Source organism: Rhinatrema bivittatum, chromosome 7 (genome assembly GCF_901001135.1).
Source record: "Rhinatrema bivittatum chromosome 7, aRhiBiv1.1, whole genome shotgun sequence".
Taxonomy (NCBI): domain Eukaryota; kingdom Metazoa; phylum Chordata; class Amphibia; order Gymnophiona; family Rhinatrematidae; genus Rhinatrema; species Rhinatrema bivittatum.
In genome coordinates this window covers 51,487,523-51,508,232 of record NC_042621.1, presented here as the reverse complement: position 1 = coordinate 51,508,232, position 20,710 = coordinate 51,487,523, and the positions used below count along the sequence as shown (strand labels likewise).

The 20,710-nt window shown below is 48.6% G+C and overlaps 1 protein-coding gene across 3 annotated transcripts in view; it reads left to right on the top strand.

Annotated features, from left to right (window-relative positions):
• The first annotated feature begins 2,344 nt into the window (after nucleotides 1-2,344).
• Nucleotides 2,345-20,710, top strand: part of LOC115095109 (transcription initiation factor TFIID subunit 4-like) — a 654,045-nt gene continuing 635,679 nt past the window's right edge. For all 3 annotated transcript variants that reach the window (XM_029608361.1, XM_029608360.1, XM_029608362.1), the window contains exon 1: nucleotides 2,345-3,735. In XM_029608361.1, the coding sequence (XP_029464221.1) occupies nucleotides 2,445-3,735 (1,291 nt within the window). In that variant the 5' untranslated portion in view covers nucleotides 2,345-2,444. The remainder of the gene's footprint in view (nucleotides 3,736-20,710) is intronic.

Here is a 20,710-nt window from a genome sequence, read left to right as displayed (position 1 = left end):
TGAGCACTATAATCTACACGGGTGGTTGGGTGCACATTTTGGTCGCACTAACTCCCCCATTTTGCAACAGGGGTTATGGCTGTGTATCCAAAATGTGCATCATACTACATTGGTCTGTCTGTGGAGGAGGCTGAAAGGAAAAGTTTGCTCTTTTGCAGATGACACTAAGATCTGAAACAAAATAGAGACAGTTGAGAAACTAGACAAAATAAGATATGATCCAAGAAAGCGTAATTGCTTAGCAGTAAAGACTCAATGTAAAGAAGTCAAGAATCTTGCATGTGGGATGCAGAAATCTGAGGGAGTAGTTCACTACTGATGTGTACTAAGCAGGGCAGAGACCTCAGCGTTATCTTTTCAATGGAAGTCTAGCATAGCACAACCTAGAAAGCCACAAGGAATATAAAATGACTGCACGCTGTTGGAAGGAGAAAGCAAAGAAAGTCAGAAGCAGGAAAAAAGCAAAATAAGCAAAAAAATATAGACAAATAAAAAAGGGCAAATTAAACCCAGAAAATGACAACTAAAGAGCAAATAAGTTAATAAAGTTAAGGAAAGGAATTAAATGACTTCTAAAACAATTTCTGGCTAGTGTACAAGTTTTCAAATTATCTTTCCTCCCATATCTATGACTATAACTTCTTCCCTTCTTCTGTAGTCCAGATAGGGTGACCAACTGCCCGGTTTTGGACCTGACAGCCTGGGTTTGCAGTATCTTGAACAGTGTCCGGTTACAAATGTTAACCGGACACTGTAAAACCCAGTAGAGCAAAGGGTGAAGACGTTTGCGGCTGAGAGGAGGTCCCAGTGGGCTGTGAATGGAGCCCATCCCGTTTGCAGCTGAAGACGAGGGAGGCGCTGGGCGCGCCGCGAACAGAGCCCATCCCATTCATGGCTGAAGACGGAGGAGGCCCCAGTTGGCCATGAACAGAGCCCATCCCGTTCATGGCTGAAGACGGAAGAGGCCCTTGGGAGCTCCACGAGCAGAATGCTGCGAATTGGAAGGAGTGTATGAGTGTCAAAAGAGAGAAGGAGCCTGTGTGTGTGTGTGTGTGTGTGTTTGCCAGAAAGAAATGGAGCCTTTCTAAAGGTGCATGTGTGTGTGTGAGAGAGGAGCCTGTGTAAGAGTGTATGTCTGAGAGGACAGAGGGAGCCTGTGAAGGCCTGGGTGACCAACTGTGATAGAGCAAGCCTATGTGTCAATGCATCCATTGAGACAAAGGGAGTGTGTATATATGAGAGAAGAAAGTTTGTGCATCCCTCTCGCCTGCCTCCACTCCCCAGTAATCCATGACAATCTCAGAATGATTGAAAATCAAACGTTCCCAGGTATAGAGAGTTGGAGATTTTTAAATCCTTAACTATTGGGTGTTATCTGATTAGTTTGCTGTTTTTAAATATTTTATTGGTGGTTGGGAAATTGTATAAAGTTTTTAAGTTTAAATGAGCTTTTAAAAATTAGAGGTTCGGTTCATCAGATGTTTTTAATTATTTACTCTATTTATTAATATGGTTTTACTATTACAATTGATTTACATTTCTTGATTTATTAGTTATTTTATGAGAAATTGTGATGTTTCTGTTTTTCCATTATTGCACTGCATGTAGTGTTGCATTTCCAGTTCAGTTTTTGTCATATGTTTATATTTATATTATGGTCTCTTTATTCTGTTTTTGACTCTGCACGTGTGACTGAGGTGAGGTAGCTAGCATGTAGCTTCTGTGTAGGAATTTATTACAGCTTGGTTTGTTGTTTTTCCATAATAAGAAGAGTATTGGTGTTTTAGGATCGGGTGTAATATTTGCAGTGTTCCTTTTTATGAGTAAGGTCGTTACTACCTGAGTGCTGGCAGTTCATCCTGTTTTTGTCTGGGATGTTTACCATTTTGTAATAGAAATTTAATTTATTCTTGGCTTTCTGAGGGCCAAGCACACAAACAATGCATCCACCTTGATCTCATGGTATCGGGCTTATGTATCACTTAATAAAACAGTTTGAACATAAGCCCGATACCATGAGATCAAGGTGGATGATCTGAAATGTATGCAAATTAATGCAAATCAGGAGGAACAAAGACGCCTCCTTGTGATTCCTCTCCCTCCCCCCCTCAGAGTACTCAAGTGTCGACTCCATAAACCTATACACTGGACATCCTCTAGCAGAACGTAGACTACCGTTGCTTATCACTTCTATGGCACTATTAGAGACACAGTAGAAGGCCAGCCTGTTGTCAGGGCTCTGTTTATGTTCCTTTAGTTATTACATTTTCTAGGTGACAACGTCTGCGTTTTAAGCTCAGCACCCAAATGAGACAAAACAATCCTTTCCAGCTACTGAGGTGTGCGGAGTGGACTCGTGACGTACACAACTCCCAGAATTCCCCCCGGCAGTGCGCAGGCGCACTGAGCAGCCCCAGTATTTGGGCAGCGTTCAGAGAGCCAAGATGGCGGGTGCCCCTGATCCTCTGGAAGATATGCTCTTCTCCGAGGTGGACGAGAAAGCCGTCAGCGACTTGGTGGGCTCCCTGGAATCGCAGCTCTCCGGCCAGAGTCCCGCGGCAGGCCAGCAGCCCGAAACCAGGACTCCCGGAGCTGCCATTAGTCATCCAAGCAGCCTGGCAGTCCCAGTGGGTCCCCGCCAGCAGCAAGGGCATCCCAAACCTGTCGGACCAAACCCCAGCCCAGAGCCCAAGTCCAAAAACATGAGCGCTGCTGGAACAACTCTGCCCCTAGCTTCTACCAGTGCTGGAGAAGCAGCTGGGAGGCGAGTAGACGTACACAGTAGTAGCTTGCAGACACATGGAGCAGCAACCCACAACCCCACACTAACTGCACCTGGTGCAGTAACTTTGCCACCTCTTCCGCCCAGTGTAAATTCTGGTAGTTCCGCAACGGCCACATCCTCCGAGCCTGTCAAAAATCACGTTGCTCCTGCAGTTCGGACTGCCGCTTCTGCTCTCCAGGCTGGTAATGTGGAAGCTGTGAGTCCCACCCACACTTCCAGTTTTGGAATTGCTGCCGCGTCTTCGCTTTGTGATGCGAGGAATCCTGCCTCTGCAATGAATCTTAATGTGGCTGTGGTGTCTAGCGCTAAAAGTGCTCTTCCTAGTACTATTCATAACGTAGTTCCTCCACCTCGAGCAGATACTCCGCTCGATGGGGCACATAATACTAGAACCTCCCAAAGACTGCCCATATATATTTCTAACATTGCACAGAATGGAAGTTGCTATTCAAATGTATCAGTTGTAATACCGAGTACAAGGGCTGGTCCCACTACAGCAGTAACACAAATTGTCAATCATCAAAATGTGACTGTCGGTCACTCTGTAACAGACTCAACAGTACAGTCTAAATCCTTTGCACACAGTCAATCTACTGCAGTAAATTCACAAAATAATGCTGCCATTTCTCTTCCAGTCATTAACCCATTTGCTAATCCCTCACAAAGTCCATCAACAAACTATGGCCCTGTAGCATGTAGCACAATCACGTTAAATGCTATTGCTAAACCAGCATTAAATGTAATCGGTTCACCTGGTTCTGCTGTTGGTATAATGAAGCCTGGCACGGCTACACCTGCCATGGCTACACCTGCCATGCCCACAGCCACCCAGACACATTCACCCAGGCTTGGCTCGGGGTCTGCGCAGAGAATAGTTGCCCCACAACTGATTGTAAGGCCTCCTCAGCAAACCACAATCCAATTGCCTCCAGGTTTTACTATACCGCCCGGTAAGTGAAATTGCATTCCTTATAGCCTTGTTGTCTCTTTAATCTTGCAGTTTTCTCATTGGGATTTTTTTTCCAATATGTGGTGGTTTTACTGCACACCCTTAATACAAAACTAAAAAACATAGTATGAGAGCGCATAAACTCCTTGGTGATACATAAAGATGCATTTTTGAATTGATTTTGGATCTGTAATGGTACGGCTTAGAAATACGACCGCTTTCCTCTTCCTCTATGCAGGCCAGACAAGTGGGTTATGCTCACCAACCAGGAGATGGAGACAAGTTCACTGATGTCATCCTTTATAGGCACCCATGCTGCCTTTCATTTACCAATATTCTGTCTCCAGCGTATGGTAGGCATGCATCCTGTACTGTGGACTGAGGCCTTGATAGGTTTAAAGGAATCTATCAGTGGGCCACTCCTGAAATGAAAGTCTAGTAGCTTTCATAGTGAAAGAACCATTTTCCATCCAGTTGAGCAGTGCCAGATACAGGAGGCTTCCAGCTTATCTGATTGGGAGTTAGGGGTAACTTCTTTATTGCCCTCTTACCCTCATCCTCCTCCATTTCCCCCCCCCCCCTTGTTGTGCACCACTTCCTGTCCTATTGCTGAAAAAAAAAAGGGTTTCTTGTTAGCTCCAAGGGGGAAAAAAAAAAAAAGAACGAAGAGAAGCTTTGAGACTGTACTAAGAGCAAATGGTCTGGGAAGTGCAGGACTGCTGTGGAAGCTATTGGAGGTGAGTGCTGAACCTTTTAGTGTGGGTGAAGTGTGCTGCAGGAATAGCTTCAGCAGAGCACTGGAAAAATCCCATGCTCCTGCAGTAAATGGGTGCTAAGAGGCTGCATGTGGTGGGGGGCATCGCATGGTGCAGAAAAGTTTTTTTTCAGGGTTGTTTAGAGCAATGGGGGCTTCCTACATCAACAATTCCAGAGCTTCGCGGGGTTCAGATTCAACAGGACCAGCTGAAACATTTTTACCATGGATGAGATTTCACCACTGGAGCTTCAGGGCAGTGAGAGGGAAACAGAGCTACCTTCTCTTGCTCCCATGGAGTAGTTTGTTACTGGGTGTTCAGGTAGTGGGGTGTCCGGGATGGTTCCTTCTCCATGATTTGGGCCACAGTCTCTAAGGAATTTTTAAAATGTCTTCAAGAGGCATTCTCTATGGGACAGAGTTCAGTCTCTTGATCCACTCCAAGTTTTACTTCTGTACAAGAAGTGGCAGACAGAGAGAGAGGACTATAGGGATGAGGAGGATGTTGGCTCTGGATCTGAGGACTCCTTGCTGGGGTACAAGAGTCCAAGAAACAGCACGAGGAAATGCTAGAGGAGGGGGAATTCCCTCGTTAAGGGGAGGATTCTTCTATGGTTTGTCCTTTTTTTTTTTTTTTTTTATAAAGAACTCAGTTCTTGTGGACACAGAATATTGTAGATGGAAAGAAAGAAGAGGCTTCTTCCTCAGCAGAGTATCCTATTATGGTTGGTATCAAAAAGCTATGTAAATCCTTTTCGTTACATCAGGGGTGATATAGGAATTAATTGATTTGGAATGAATTGCCTCTGAGGTGAATTTTAAAGATGGACGTTATTGTCTATATTGTATCCTTTGGATTCCCATCAGAGGGAAAAGTTTGAGGGTGGATGCCCTGGTGTGCTCTGTAACCAAACAAATCACTATTCATGTGGAAGATGGAGCCGCATTAAAGGATGCACAGGATAGGAAAATAGTCTATGTTGAAGCAGGTCTATAAGGTGAGTCATATAGTAATGCAGATTGCTGCATGTAGCTGCATTGTAGCATGGTCTGGTTTGCATTTGTCTCAGCATGTTCAGGAAGAACTCTTGCAGGCCAATGGAAAGGTTATTGAGAGCGCTGCTTGATTGGAACTGGGGGTAACCTATTTGGCCAATGCCTCCTTTGATTTGGTACATATGTCTATGAGGAGTATGGCATTTATAGTGGTGGCTTAGAGGCTTCTGTGGTAGATAAATTGTCCAGTTGGTTCCATTTCAAAGCGTAATCTGACAAAACTTCATTTTCTTAGCATTCAGACAGATCCCTCCCTCAGTTGAGATTTCCTGAGAAGATTTTGGTGGATTCTCCCTCAGTTTTTCCAGCGTGGTCTTAGCTGTAAAGAAAACCAAACAAAAAACAGCTGAAAGGCAAGCGTGTGCAGGAAGAGCATGGCGGTGAAGGTACATGTCCTCTCCCCCTGCAGCTGGAGACTGACTCCGTTCTCAGCTGGCACGGGCTGAGCTCAGGTAAAGAGTATAAAAAAAAAAAAAATAGGAAGTGAAAGAAGGGGAGTTGGTTTAGGGATTCCTCTCCCCTCCGGACTCCGTGCTCGGCACGCCGATCCAATGTCCTTTCCCGCTTCTGGGGGAGTTGGGGAACTTGGACAACCTGGTGGGTTGAGCAGTCTTTTGGCCTAGGCCCTGCTTTCAGGCTCCGAATTTTGCTGCTTGGTAGGCTGCGGTGGTGTTCGTGTGCTTTTCCATGGAATGTAAGTCTGCCTTCTTCAGGACGTCAGTTCGTGCTGAACTCCTGGTTGGACGCCCAGCTATGCGTCTAATAGTGCGCCTAGCTAGACGCACAGTTGTATGCAAAGGGCACCTTCCAGAGTGTTTGGTAGTGCGCCTGGAAGCACCTAGTTGGATGCACAGTGGTGTGCTTTAGGACACCTAAAAGTTGAACGCATGAGAAACTGGGCATCCAGCTAAAATGGGTATAGTGGATGCCTAAATTTTGGGCCGTCCAGTTCTTTCAAGTGACGAGTTCAGCTGGGTGTGCACTCTTCTCAAAGTCAGAGTGTGTGATATATTATGGTGCCAATAGAAAAGAAGCCTAAGCGCCTTATCCTGTGTGCTGCTTGCCATATTCGTCCATCTCAAGCCTGACATTCCCTCTTAATTTGTGTCAACATGTTTGGACGCTCAAGGAGACTTATCGCCATCTACGTTGCGAAGCCCATTCCTTCCCAGTTTGTTGCGGGAATGGAAAAAGAGTTGATAGAGACCTCACCTGGAATTGGGACTCCCCTAACTGGTTCTTCAGCGGGAGAAGGTAGTTCAGTAGGTGCAGTACCAACATCCCCTAGTTTTGGTCTGGATCCATCTACCTTTTCTTGGGTGGAATTTTTTCAAGGGCTGCAATCTTTTCTTCAGTTGCAGTTATTGGCCCCAGTTAATAGCGATTCAGGATCGCAGTTTGCCGATCCCCAAGCATTGGAGTAAGTCTAGGCCTGCCACGGGTCACTCCATTAGGGACCCGGACGGCACAGATGATGAATCCGATCCTTATTCCTTGGAGGAAGGGGAAATTCCTCTGGGGCTGGTGCCGTATAGATCTTTTTGTGTTTCTTTCATAGAGATGAGTTACTGGCTCTGATTTCCCAGACACTGAAGATGCTGGGAGTACCAGGGGTGGATTCTGTATCTGAGTCAAAGAAAGATCCCATTTTGACTTTGTGTAAAGCCTTGTGTTTCTTTCCTATTATGGAGGCTATTCAAGAATTGATTGATCTTGAATGGGGCGCTCTGGAAACTAATTTTAAAGGGGGATGAAACTTGAAAGGGCTGTACCCCTTGGTTCCAGCTGTGAGGGAGCAGTTGCGTTTTCCGAAAGTGGATGCACTCGTGTGTACTGTCACCAAATGCACAATTGTTCCTGTGGAAGGGGGAGTGGCATTGAAGGATGCTCAAGATAGAAGAATTGAGGCCATCCTTAAGCAAGCCTTTGAAGCGATGGCAATGAATTTGCTGATAGCTTCATGGTGCTCCCTGGTAGCTCTGTCTTGCTTAACTTCTCTCTCCAGAAGTCAATGAATCTGTGAATTCCAGTGAAAAGATGGAACCAGCAGCCGCCTTTTTGGCAGATGCGGGCTGCGACTTGGTCTGCACTTCGGCCAGAGGGGTTGCTTCAGTATTAGCGGCCAGATGTCAGCTATGGCTCAGGAACTGGCCGGCCGATACAATTTCAAAGTTTAGTCTTACTAAATTGCCTTTTAAAGGATCACTTTTGTTTGGGGTGAGCTGGAGAAAATGGCCAGTAAACTAAGTGAGGCCCTGATTCATCAGCTGCCAGAGGACAAGAAGCAGATGCCATGCTACTTCGGCATGAGAGGTCATGTGAGGGATTTCAGACAATTTTGTCCCTGTAGAGGACTTGGCCCTTGGTCAGGTTTCAGTTCTTTTGTCCCAGACAATCCAGAAAAGGTACAGGCTCAGCTTGTGGTGCCCCCTGAGCCGTTCAATGAAGTTGTGCCGGCCCTCCCCTGAGAACAGGAGATAGGGGGTGCCTCTCTCTATTTTATTGGAAGTGGGTCAAGATCATGTCAGACGAATGGGTGCTGGAGGTGATAAGAGACGGTTAAGCTCTCGAGTTTCTCACTGTTCCTCGGGATGTCTTCATGCAACTCTCCACAGAAGAGAAAAGCAGTGGCGTGTACATTATCAAGACTCTTCAGCCTGTGGGCTGTAGTCCCATGCACAGGTCTCAAGGAAATATGGGTCGATATTCCATTTACTTTGTTGTGCCGAAGAAGGAAGGCTCCTATTGCCCCATCCTAGATCTCAAGGGAATCAACCGTCATTTGCAGGTGACTCGATTTTGCATGGAAACCTTATGCTCAGTGATGATGGCAGTACAGTCGGGGGAATTGCTGACGTCACTGGATTTGTCAGAAGTATACTTTCATATTTCTATCCGACTGGAGCATCAGCAATTTCTGCATTTCGCTGTTTTGGAGTCACACTATCAGTTCTGGGCACTAGCTTTCAGTCTGGCCACCGTGCCTAGAAACTTTTCCAAAGTTATGGTGGTGGTTGCAGCAGTGTTAAGAAAGGATGGCATTCTGGTTCATCCATACTTGGATGATTTGCTGATTCTTGCCAATAGCCTGGATTGAGGGGTCCTTCCTCATTCGGTTAAGATCCCACTCATTCTGGAGTTTTTGCAGGATGGATTGAAAAAGGGTTTGGCCCTTAATTCATTGAAAGTACAGACGGTGGCTCTCGGCTGTTTTTGAGATCAGGTGAATGGTGGACCCTTGTGGGCTCATCCAGATGTGGCTCGCTTCTCAAAAGGTGTGAAGCATATTTGTCCTCCCCTGCGGTTGCCAGTACCTTTGTGGGGTCTTAATCTGGTTTTTGATTTCTTGGTGGGTTCCATCTTCCAACTGCTGCGTAGCCTGTCCTTGAGATTTACTTACATTGAAAATGGTGTTTCTTGTGGCAGTTTGTTCTGCAAGAAGAGTCTCCGAACTGTAGGCATTGTCTTGCCGGGAGCCATTCCTGAGAGTGACTCCATGGGGCAATAAAGATATGTACTGTTCCATCTGTTTTGCCAAAGGTGTCTCGGATTTTCATTTGAATCAATCAATTTCCCTGCAGTCTCTGGACAGAGAAAGAGATGCAGATGAATATAGCCTGTTACGATGCTTGGATGTTAAGAGGTTTCTGAACCTCTCAGGAATACAAACCAGCTGTTTATACTCCATAGTGGGAGTAAACAGGGCGAACCAGTGTCATGGGCTACGATAGTCTGCTGGATTAAGAAGGTGGTCACGGTCACATATGTGGATGCTGAGCAGCTGTTGCCTAGTCAGGTTAGGGCTCATTCGACTAGGGCTCAGGCAGTGTCATGGGCAGATTGTTGTCTCCCTTCAAGATTTGTAGAACTGCGACGTGGTCCTCTTACATACCTTTTCCAGGCATTGTTGCCTGGATATGCAGGCCCAGGAGGATGCAGCCATCACACGTGTAGTTTTGACTGGACCGCAGGCAGCCTCCTGACCCATTCGGAAGTAACTTTGGTACATTTATTTAACATGTTTTGTATACCGTCCTTCAGTTTCGCCATCAGAATGGTTGATCTCACTGATTCTGGATCCACCTGTCTGAACGCTAAGAAAGAGGAAATTACTACTTACCTGAATTTCTTTTTCTTTAGTACAGACAGGTGGATCCACCTTCCTGCCCTTGGATGCTGAATGGTTGTGCTATAGTCTTCCTGCATGGCTGCGTGTTCCAGGGGTTACTGGTATGAATCAATCCAATACCTAGGCTAGTGTTATTGCACTCCTTGTCTGAACTCAATGGTTTTCTGTTGGCTGAGTACTGGAGTGATTGTTTAATAATCAAGTTTTTGTTAGAGTTGGCTTTTGCAAAGAATTGGCAGGCTGATGTCAGTGCAGGGGTATATATATATACCATGATGTCAGCTTTGCTCTGTCTCCATCTTTGTTAGAGGTGCATAACCCACTGTACTAAAGAAAAGAAAATTATCAGGAAAGTAGTAATTTCTCCTTTAAGGGCAATCTTTTGTTTGGTGTAGAAAAGATGACCAAAGTATAGGGGGAATCCAGAGTCCCAAGATTACTGGAGGGCAGGCCTAAAAGTTCTCATTCAGCAGCTCCATCCTGGAGTAGATTTTGGAAGACCAGGAGAGGTAGGCAGTAGTACCTCTATAGCACTCTGAGATCATGGCCTTTTGACAGATTTCATCAACCCTTTCAGTTGACAAAAAGAGATGTAAAGGAAGGATCTTCAGGGTTGCCAGGTGCTTCTCGGTTCCCAATGAGTATTTGGGGACCCAGTCTTCAATACTTCAGATAGACAGTTGCCTGTCAGCGTTTTATCAGAGTTGGGTCTACATTACTTCAGACCAATTGGTATTGGATATAATCCAAAGAGGTTATACTCTGTAATTCTCTTATCCAATTACAGGTTTTTCCTTGATATACTCTAAAGAAGAGAGAGCAATAAAAGCAATTGTAGAGTGTTTTCTGTCATTAGGAGCAGCAGTACCGATTCCAGTGACCCAGTGGAAACAGGGTCTGCTTCTTCATTCATTTTGTAGTCCTAAGGGAAGCTTCCTATAGACTCTTTTTAGATTTAAAGGGGGTCAACAAATTTCTGTTACTACTATTACTACTACTTAACATTTCTGTAGTGCCTCAAGACATATGCAGCACTGTACAAACACACACAAATGACAGTCCCTGATCAATAGAGCTTATAGTCTAATAAGATGTATATACAGGACAAGAGACTTGGGGTATTCCATAAAGCAAGACCATGGTTAAAAAAGAAAAGAAAATTATTTAATGAGGCTAAAAAGCAGACTATCAGGCCTAAGATTTAAAAACAGCTTCAAAAAGGTGGGTCTCTAGATGGGATTTAAATATGGTGAGAGTGGGAATATGATGCACCAGTGCAGGAAAATTATTCCAAGCACACACCGCAGCCAGATGGAAAGCACGGAGCTGGAAATTGGCGATAAGAGGAGAAGGGACTGATAGGAGTGACTTATCTGAGTGTATCAAACGAGGAGGGGTGTAGAGAGAGAGACCGCATTTGCAGAGTGAAGGCATTTGTAGGTGAAAAAGAGGAGCTTGAACTTTATGCGAGATTGCCGTTGCAGTGACTTCAGAAGAGGGGTTATGTGAGCATAGCGACTTTGGTGAAAGATAAGTCGTGCAGCTGATTTTAGGACTGATTGTAGTGGAGAGAGTTGGCGTGCTGGGAGACTTGTGAGGAGCAGGTTGAAATAGTCTAAGCAGGAGAAGATGAGAGTGGATAAGGGTGCTGGTAGTGTGTTTAGACAGGAAGGGATGGATATATGCAATGTTATAGGGAAAGCATGTTTTAGCAGAGTTTGAATCTGCGTAGAGAAGGAGAGAGAGTCGAAAATGACTCCTAGGTTAAGGGCTGATGGGACAAGGAGGATGCCATGTTAGTCACAGAAACAAAGGAGGAAGAGGGGAGGTAGACTTGGGGGTGGGGCAAGATAAGGAGCTGTCTTTTACAAGTTGAGTTTAAGGTGGTGGCGGGACATCCAGGCAGCAATGTTAGACAAGCAGGCCGAGGCCCAGAACTGGATTTCTGGTGTTGAAAGATAGATTTGAGAGTTGTCAGCATAAAAATCATATTGAAAGCCATGAGAGGAAATCAGAATACCAAGGGAATTAGTATATAGTGAGAAAAGGAGAGGGCCCAGCACAGAACCCTGAGGCACACCAATTGACAGTGGAATGGCAGTAGAGGAGGAATCACCAGAAGAAACGTTAAAAGTGTGATGGGGGAGGTAATAAGAGAACCAGCACAGGACAGAGTCCTGAAATCCAAGTGAGGACAAAGTTAAAAGCAGCAGACGGGTCAAGGAGGAAAAGGACAGAGTAAAAACCTTTAGCTTTAGTCATAAACAGGTCATTGGAAATTTTGACAAGGGCTGTTTCAGTTGAATGTAGAGGGCGAAAACCAGACTGGAGTGGATAAAAAATGGCTTGAGATGTAAGAAAGTCAAGACAACGGCGGTGAACAGCACGCTCAAATAGTTTTGAGGCAAAAGGGAGATGGGACGATAGTTGACAGGTAGGATCCATTGATAGTTTTTTAAGGAGTGGTATGATTAAAGCACATTCACAGGCAGCAAGAACAGTATCATTGGAGAGTGATAGATTGAGGTTGTGACAGATGGAAGGGATGATTGCAGTGGATATGGAGCTGAAGAATTGGGTGGGGACAGGGTCAGAGGAACAAATAGTGAGTTTGGAGGAATGGAAAAGACAAGCAGTTTCCTCCACTGTGACTTCAGGAAAGAAGGAGAGAGTGGCGGAGCCTAGGAGTAGGGGAGAGGAAAGAAGTAGGGGAGAGGCAGGTAAAGATGACCTGAGAACTGAAGACTAATTTTGTGAATCTTGTTAGCCATAGTCTGGAAAGAGAGTGAAGGGGAGGAAGGAGGCAAGGAAAGTTTGAGGAAGGAATTGTGCGTGGCAAAGGGAATTGAAAGTTACAAATTTCTCGAGTTGCTCACTTCAGGATGGAAACTCTGAGGTCGATTGTAATGGCCATGAGAGAGAATTCTTGACCTCCTTGGATCTGATGGAACCATATCTTCATATACCTATCAGGGAGGATCATCAGAAATTTTGTGTTTTGCAGTACCAGGAGGTCATTTTCAGTTTTAGGGCATTTCTATTTGGTCTAGCCACAGCTCCGTGAACCTTCGCCAATTATCGCTAATATAGTTAATCTATCTTTGATGGAAGGTATTGTTCCTGAGACTCTGAAAAATGCCATCATCAAACCTATTCTTAAAAAACCGAATTTGGATAATTCTCAACTAAATAATTTTAGAACCATTTCTAATTTATCTTTTATTGCTAAAGTTTTAGAAAAAGTAGTTCAAACTCAGCTTGATCAGTTTTTAGAATCAAACGATATCTTATTTTCTAGTCAGTTTGGTTTTAGGAAGAATTTTAATACGGAAACTTTATTATTATCATTGACTGATACAGTTTTAAGAGGTTTTGATACTGGCAAAAGATATTTTAATTACTCGTTTACAAGAAATAGGAATTTCTATTTCCCGTCGATAGCAGGGCTGAATTAGCCATGCTGTCATGGGGATCTGTCATTCCCTGTACTTACCTGGATCAGTCCAGACAGTGGGTTATGTCCCCAATCCAGCAGATGGAGTCAGCACAAGCTTTGAGGGGGCGTATCCATATATTCTACTACCCCCTCTGCAGGAGTTCAGTATCTTCTGACTCCAGCAGATGCGAGTAGGGGAATCAGGCTTCTCCATTTTACTTCTTTCTCACTTCTTTTGCTTGATTATTATGCTGCCTTTTTCTCATGGATCAAGTTTGTATCAAGTCTTGTATCAAGTTTAAAAAAAAAAAAAAAAAAAAAAGAAAGTAAAGCAGGGTCCTTTCACCTTTTGGGGAGTGGCTTATCTCTCCTGTCTCTTTTCTGCAGCCGTGCTGTTTTCTTTGTCGTTGCAGCAGGGGTAAGTAAGTTTTTCTTCCTCTGTAGTTTTTCTTCACAGCACAGCTCCTGGTGCCCGCGAAAGCCGGTGGTGCCGGCCTCTTCGTTTTTCTTCACTCACCTTCGGCCATTTTGCAGCTCCTCGTGGGCTGCTGCCGCGCTTGGGAAAGACTTCTGGGGCGGGTTGTGTGGCCGGGAAGGCCCCCCCCGCGGCACCCCCCTGTAATTGCGGACAGCGGGCAGTGTGGGCCGCCCGGGCCCCCCCGCAGCGGCGCTTTCGTGCGCGTGGCCCCCCCCGAGGCTTTTGCTCTTTTTTGCCGCCGTTTTTCATCTCTCCCCCGGCGATCCCGATGCCGCGGCTGTTGTGCTGTGCGGCCTGCGGCGACCCGGGGTCCCGGATTTCCCGGGAGGGCATCTGTGCACGATGCCTTCCCGGGGGGGGAAGGTACCTCACAGTCCCTTACTGAATTTTCTTTTTTGCCCGGGCGGCGTGGGCCAGCCACTCCGCCATTTTTGGCGGGAACGGGGGCCAGCTTACATTCTGAGCGCCCGGAGGCGCAGGACACGAGGGAGAACGTCTCTCGGGAAGACCCTACAAGTGGGGGCGCCCCCCCGATTCTGGTGCAGGAGCCAAGCACCCAGAGCCAGGGAGCAGGAACCACGCCGCCCCTCGAAACGCACCCGGGCAGGCCGGGATTCTCTCCGGAGTTTATCCTGCTCATGCATACAGCTTATCTACAGGGGCTGGACACACCTGTGGGACCCCCCCCCCCAAGATCCCACGGATGTCGCCCTCGGCGCCGGCCCCCCCCGACCCTTCGGGAGCGGGGGCCTCCCGTCCTCCTACTCAGGTCCGTTCGGCGCCAGCGGCAGTGGGGGCGGTGCCCGACCCAGCGGGGCAGGGACCTGACCTCCCGGACCGGGGGCCAAGGGGACGGCACGCAAGAAGGGGATGATCCACGTACCCTACGCCTCTTCCAGAGGGAAGAACTGGACGACCTCATCCCGCAGATCATTCAGGAATTAGATTTGGACCCTCCACCAGACCCGCCTGCTCCAGTGGCTCCCGCTGTCGTCACCTCCTCAAAGAAGGGAGATCCAGTCCTGGCGGCGCTTCGGCCGAGGGCTCGGGCTTTTCCTATCCATGACTCGTTTTTACAACTTCTCACCAGGGAATGGGATACCCCGGAGGCCTCCCTGAAGAGCAGCCGGGCGATGGAAAAGCTGTATCCGCTCCCTGAAGATTTTCTGGACCTCATCAAGTTCCCAAAGGTGGACTCCGCAGTGTCGGCGGTCACGAAGAGGACGACTATCCCAGTAACGGGAGGTGCGGCATTGCGAGAGACACAGGATCGTAAGTTGGAGGTTTTCCTTAAGCGGGTCTACGAGGTCTCCGCGCTGGCATGCGGGCGGTGATGTGCAGTTCGCTTGCCCAGCGGGCTAGTCTCCTTTGGGTACAACAACTCCTCACGTCTCAGAATCTGCCGGCCGATGAGGCTGCCCAGGCGGATCGGCTGGAGGCCGCGGTGGCGTATGGGGCGGACGCCTCGTACGATCTTTTTCGGGTCCTCACAAGATCCATGGTATCAGTAGTGGCGGCACACCGACTACTATGGCTACGCAACTGGGTGGCAGATACGTCCTCGAAGTCCAGTCTGGTCTCTCTCCCCTTCAGGGGCAAGTTCCTCTTCGGGGAGGATTTGGATCAGATCATCAAGTCCCTGGGGGAGAACGCTGTTCATCGGCTGCCGGAGGATAGGTTTCGTCCATCCAGAGCGTTTTCTTCTTCTCGGACCAGAGCCAGAGCGCAGCGGCGCTACAGGGGATACAGACAGGCGGCCGCCCGGCCATCCGCCCCCAGGTCTCAGCCCTGGTCGCGCTCCTTTCGCGGGCGTCGGCCCGCACGCACTACTCCCGGACCCGGGAACCCCTCTAACAAGTCTTCACAATGATGCCAGTCTCGCCCACTCCTCTGTCCCCAGGATTGGGGGCCGGCTAACGTTTTTCTACGTGGAGTGGGCGCGGATCACCTCGGACCAGTGGGTCCTGGATACCATAAAACACAGCTACGCATTGGAATTTGTCCGCCCTCCGCAGGGAAGGTTCATCTTTTCTCCCTGTGGCTCGGACCTCAAAAGAAGGGCGGTGCAGCTGACTCTGGACAGACTCCGGGAGATAGGCGCTATTGCGCCCGTGCCCTTCGGAGAGGTGGGCTCGGGCCACTATTCCATCTATTTCGTCGTGCCAAAGAAGGACGGTTCCTTCTGGCCTATACTGGACCTCAAGGAAGTCAACAAATCCCTTCGAGTCGTTCGGTTCCGCATGGAAACGCTCCAATCAGTGATTGCGGCGGTACATCGGGGGGAGTTTCTTGCCTCCCTGGACTTAACAGAGGCCTACCTGCACATTCCCATCCGCCCGGACCACCACCGTTTCCTTCGTTTCCTAATCTTGGACCAGCATTTTCAGTTCACGGCTCTCCCGTTCGGATTGGCGACGGCGCCGCGCACCTTCACCAAGATCATGATAGTCGTGGCTGCAGCCCTCCGGAAGGAAGGCATCCTGGTTCATCCTTATCTGGACGATTGGCTCATCCGGGCGAAGTCATTCGATCATGGACGCTCAGCGGTGACTCGAGTAGTACGGTTTCTACATTCCCTGGCGGGAACTTCTCCAAGAGCTCCCTCACTCCCTCGCAACGCTTGGATTTCTTGGGGGCGACCTTCGACACCCTACTGGGCAAAGTTTTTCTGCGCCAGGACAAGGCTCAATCCTTGCGGGATCACACACGACGGTTCTCTGCATTGCCAGAGCCCACCTCCTGGGACTACCTACAACTCCTGGGAGTGATGGGGTCCACCATCGACCTTGTACCTTGGGCTTTCGCGCACCTCAGGACCTTACAGTGGGCGCTCCTCTCCCGGTGGAAACCAGTATCACAGGACTACCAGATGATTCTCCCGCTCCCGCAGAATGCCAGGGACAGTCTGGGCTGGTGGTTGGATCCGCCGAACCTGGCCCGGGGCGTGTCCCTCGATCTGCCAAATTGGGTGGTGGTGACTACCGATGCCAGTCTAGCAGGCTGGGGTGCAGTATGCGATCGAAGCGCCACGCAGGGGACGTGGTCCGCGGTGGAGGCGAAGTGGTCAATCAACCGTCTGGAAACCAGGGCGGTCCGGCTAGCTCTGCGACATTTCCTCCCGCTTCTTCGGAACCGGGAAGTCAGAATTCTATCGGACAACGCTACCACCGTGGCCTACATCAACCGACAAGGAGGCACGCGCAGCCAGCAGGTAGCGCTCGAGGCGGCGCTACTGATGCAATGGGCGGAGCATCATCTCGTCCGGCTAGTGGCCTCGCACATCGCCGGGATGGACAAAGTCCAGGAGGGCTTCCTCAGTCGTCAACTGCTGGACCCAGGAGAGTGGTCTCTCTCTGACAAAGCGATGCAACTTATCGTCCATCGGTGGGGGGCCCCCCACCTGGATCTGATGGCGTCCGCTCTCAACGCCAAGGCTCCACGCTTCTTCAGTCGCCGGAGAGAGCGCGGCGCGGAGGGAGTGGATGCCCTGGTCCTTCCGGGGCCCCCACATCTTCTGCTCTACGCTTTTCCACCGTGGCCTCTGGTGGGCAGGATGCTCCGCAGAATAGAAAGCCATCAGGGGACCGTGGTCTTCGTCGCTCCGGAATGGCCCAGGCGACCCTGGTTTGCAGACCTTCTACAGCTGGTGATCGACGGGCCAATCAGGCTGGGGCACCTCCCCCAGCTCCTACATCAGGGCCCGGTATTTTTCGAGCAGGCAGAACTCTTCTGTCTTGCGGCCTGGCTTTTGAGAGGCGCTGCCTCCGGCGTCGGGGCTACCCGGAGGCGGTAGTATCCACGCTATTGCGGGCACGAAAAACATCGACGTCGGCGGCCTATGTTCGGGTCTGGAAGGTGTTCGAGCTGTGGTGTACCAGCCAGGCCACGAGACCCGCTAAGGCTTCTGTACCTCAGATCCTTCAGCTTCTACAGGCGGGAGTGGAAAAAGGGCTCGCCTATAATTCACTACGGGTTCAGGTGGCCGCCCTTGGTTCGCTGTTGAGCGATGGGGGCTCTCTTCTACAGCACCCTGACATTGCTCGTTTTCTCAAGGGTGTCAAGCATATGCGTCCTCCGTTGCGGGACCCTTGTCCCTCCTGGAGTCTTAACCTTGTGCTTCGCTCCCTGTTGGGACCACCGTTCGAGCCGCTGCGCAGCGCAACGATAAAGGATCTCACTCTCAAGACTGTTTTTTCTTGTGGCCATCTGTTCTGCTCGACGCATCTCAGAGCTGCAGGCTCTGTCGTGTAGAGAGCCTTATCTCCGTTTTTCCGACTCTGGAGTTTCGCTTCGCACCGTTCCCTCCTTCCTGCCGAAGGTGGTTTCTGCATTCCATGTGAACCAGACGGTGGAGCTGCCGTCCTTCTCCTCCTCAGAGCCGAAGACGCTCCGTCTCTTGGATGTCAAGCGCACTCTGCGCCTCTATCTGGAGGCTACAAATGAGTTCCGGATCTCTGACCATCTCTTCGTACTCTTGTCCGGACCTAAGAAGGGGTCTCAGGCCTCGAAGGCAACCATTGCCAGATGGTTGAAGGCCGGCATTGCTGCTTCCTACATTGGGGCGGGACGGATTCCCCCACCCGGCATCGTAGCGCATTCTACACGTTCTCAGGCGGCTTCCTGGGCGGAGTCTCACTCGGTATCCTCGCAAGAAATTTGTCGAGCAGCCACCTGGAAATCGTTACACACGTTCTTGAGGCACTATCGTCTGCACCTCGCCTCTTCGGTCTCTGGACACTTTGGCGAGCAGGTTCTCCGAGCAGGCCTCGCAGGACCCCACCCGGTTTAGGGAAGCTTGGGTACATCCCACTGTCTGGACTGATCCAGGTATGTACAGGGAAAAGAAAATTATTACTTACCTGCTAATTTTCGTTCCTGTAGTACCATGGATCAGTCCAGACGCCCACCACGTTTTGGGTTCGTGGTCCTGCTCAGCTCTGCGCTATTTCCTGTTCACAGTGCTCTGTGTCTTCACAGTCGTTTCCTTTTTGCTGTTTTTCACAACTCCCTACAAGTTGGTAGGATGTTTGCCATTACTTGTTGCGGTTACAATTGTTTTAATTATCTGTTTCCACAAACTTGATCCTTCGGGGGTTTCTACTCGGGCTTTGATATACTCGATACTGAACTCCTGCAGAGGGGGTAGTAGTATATATGGATACGCCCCCTCAAAGCTTGTGCTGACTCCATCTGCTGGATTGGGGACATAACCCACTGTCTGGACTGATCCATGGTACTACAGGAACGAAAATTAGCAGGTAAGTAATAATTTTCTTATCAGGCCCGGGAGGCGGAGCTTGTCAAAGCAGAGAACAGAGCTTTGCTCTCTGCGGCTGCGCGTGTGTTCCCGCGCAGGAAAGTAACGGAATCTCAGTCTGTTTTTTCCGCGAGCGGGATCGCACGCGGAGCTGTTATTCTCCTCAGTTTTTAAAACAGAAATAAAATGTCAAAACCGGGGTTTAAACCCTGTCTCTGTGGAAAACGGATGTCGGTAACGGACGGACATGATCGATGTTATCAATGTCTTGGACCACATCACCATACAGAGAATTGTGAGTTTTGCTCGAAAATGTCACCAAGAGCATTAAAACAAAGGGCCTATAGGCTTCAGGAACTTTTTGCCTCCCGCGATCCGTCAGAGGCTCATTCATCGCCTGGCCCGTTCACTTCATCAGCTCCATCGAAAAAGAAATCTTTGCTGTTTGATCCTAAGTCCTCCACTATAGGAGGTAAAAGGAAAGCAAAAAATCAAAGGCCAGTGGGTTCTCAAAAATCCCCAGTGCCTATAGAGCCGCAACGTACCTCATCGGAGGAGGAACCCTCGGCGCCGAAGACTTCTGCGCCAAATGCGCATATACCGGCGCCGAAGACAGAGTCTGCGCACAACTTAGTGATTCCGGTGCGCATGGCGAAGAAACCACCGCGCCGACAAGTTATGCGCACGGCGTCGGAAACACCTATGCACATGGCGCCGGAAACACCTGCGCGCACGGCGCCAAAAACATTTGAGCACACGGCGCCGACTGTAAAGAAACTTATGCGCACGGCGCCGAAAAACCCTGTGCGCTTGGGATCAAAGAAATATGCGCATAAAACTACAACCGCGCACAATTCTACTTCCGCGCACAGACATTTAAGTGTGCATGAGTCTACAGTCGCGCATGCGCGCATACCTGTGCATACCTCTACATCTGAGCGTAAATACATATCCGCGCATAAATCTAATTCAGCGCATACATCAAGATCTGCGCGTAGAAACCAAAATTACTCGCCTCAAAAATTAAAGAGAGAGTTGAAGCGAAAACGATATCCTTCACACAGTTCTTCTTCCGAGGCTGAAGTCACAGATACTGAATCTTCATCTGAGGACTATCATAAGTACTCACATCACTCCCATTCTAAAAGATTAAAAAAGAGGAGTGCGACATGGGAGATGAGTCCTTCGACTTCTAAATCATCTCATAAAGTTCCGTCTACTACCGGCTCATTAAGAAAACTGGTACAAGTTCTTTCCTCTACCACTTCTTCAGATTCGGAGGATTTAAGAAATACTCCAGTCAATAAGACACGGAGAGATAGGGAAGTTCCTACAACTTCACCTCCAACAATTATCTCACAACAACAAGACAATCGTATGATAATGCCCTCTCATACAAGAGAAGCATTTTTTCAATTGTCGCAGTCTCTGGCAGGATTTTACGAGAAGCTTCAATCATCATTTAAAATAGCTAATACTTCTGAGGACAATGCTATAAAACATAAAGCACAGTCTAATGAAGAGCAGTCGGCAGAACCACCGACATCTCCCAGGACAAACCAACCAACCTCGCCTACTCACATACAGGATACATATTTTGATTCTCCTTCAATACAAACATCCCCATCCTTATCGGTGGGATGTCTGTCAGACACACAGGACCAACTACAGGAGCCATATTCTCCTCCTGAAGACCTTACATACCCAAAATTCTCGGAAAAAATGGGTACAATTCTACATCTAGAGGTCCAAAAAGAAACAGACCCTAGAGCGGAAACTCTTGGACTTCTAAAGATATTTGATACTCAGGTGGAACCAACATCTCTTCCACCACAAGAAATCCTGCACTCCGTCTTACAAAAATCC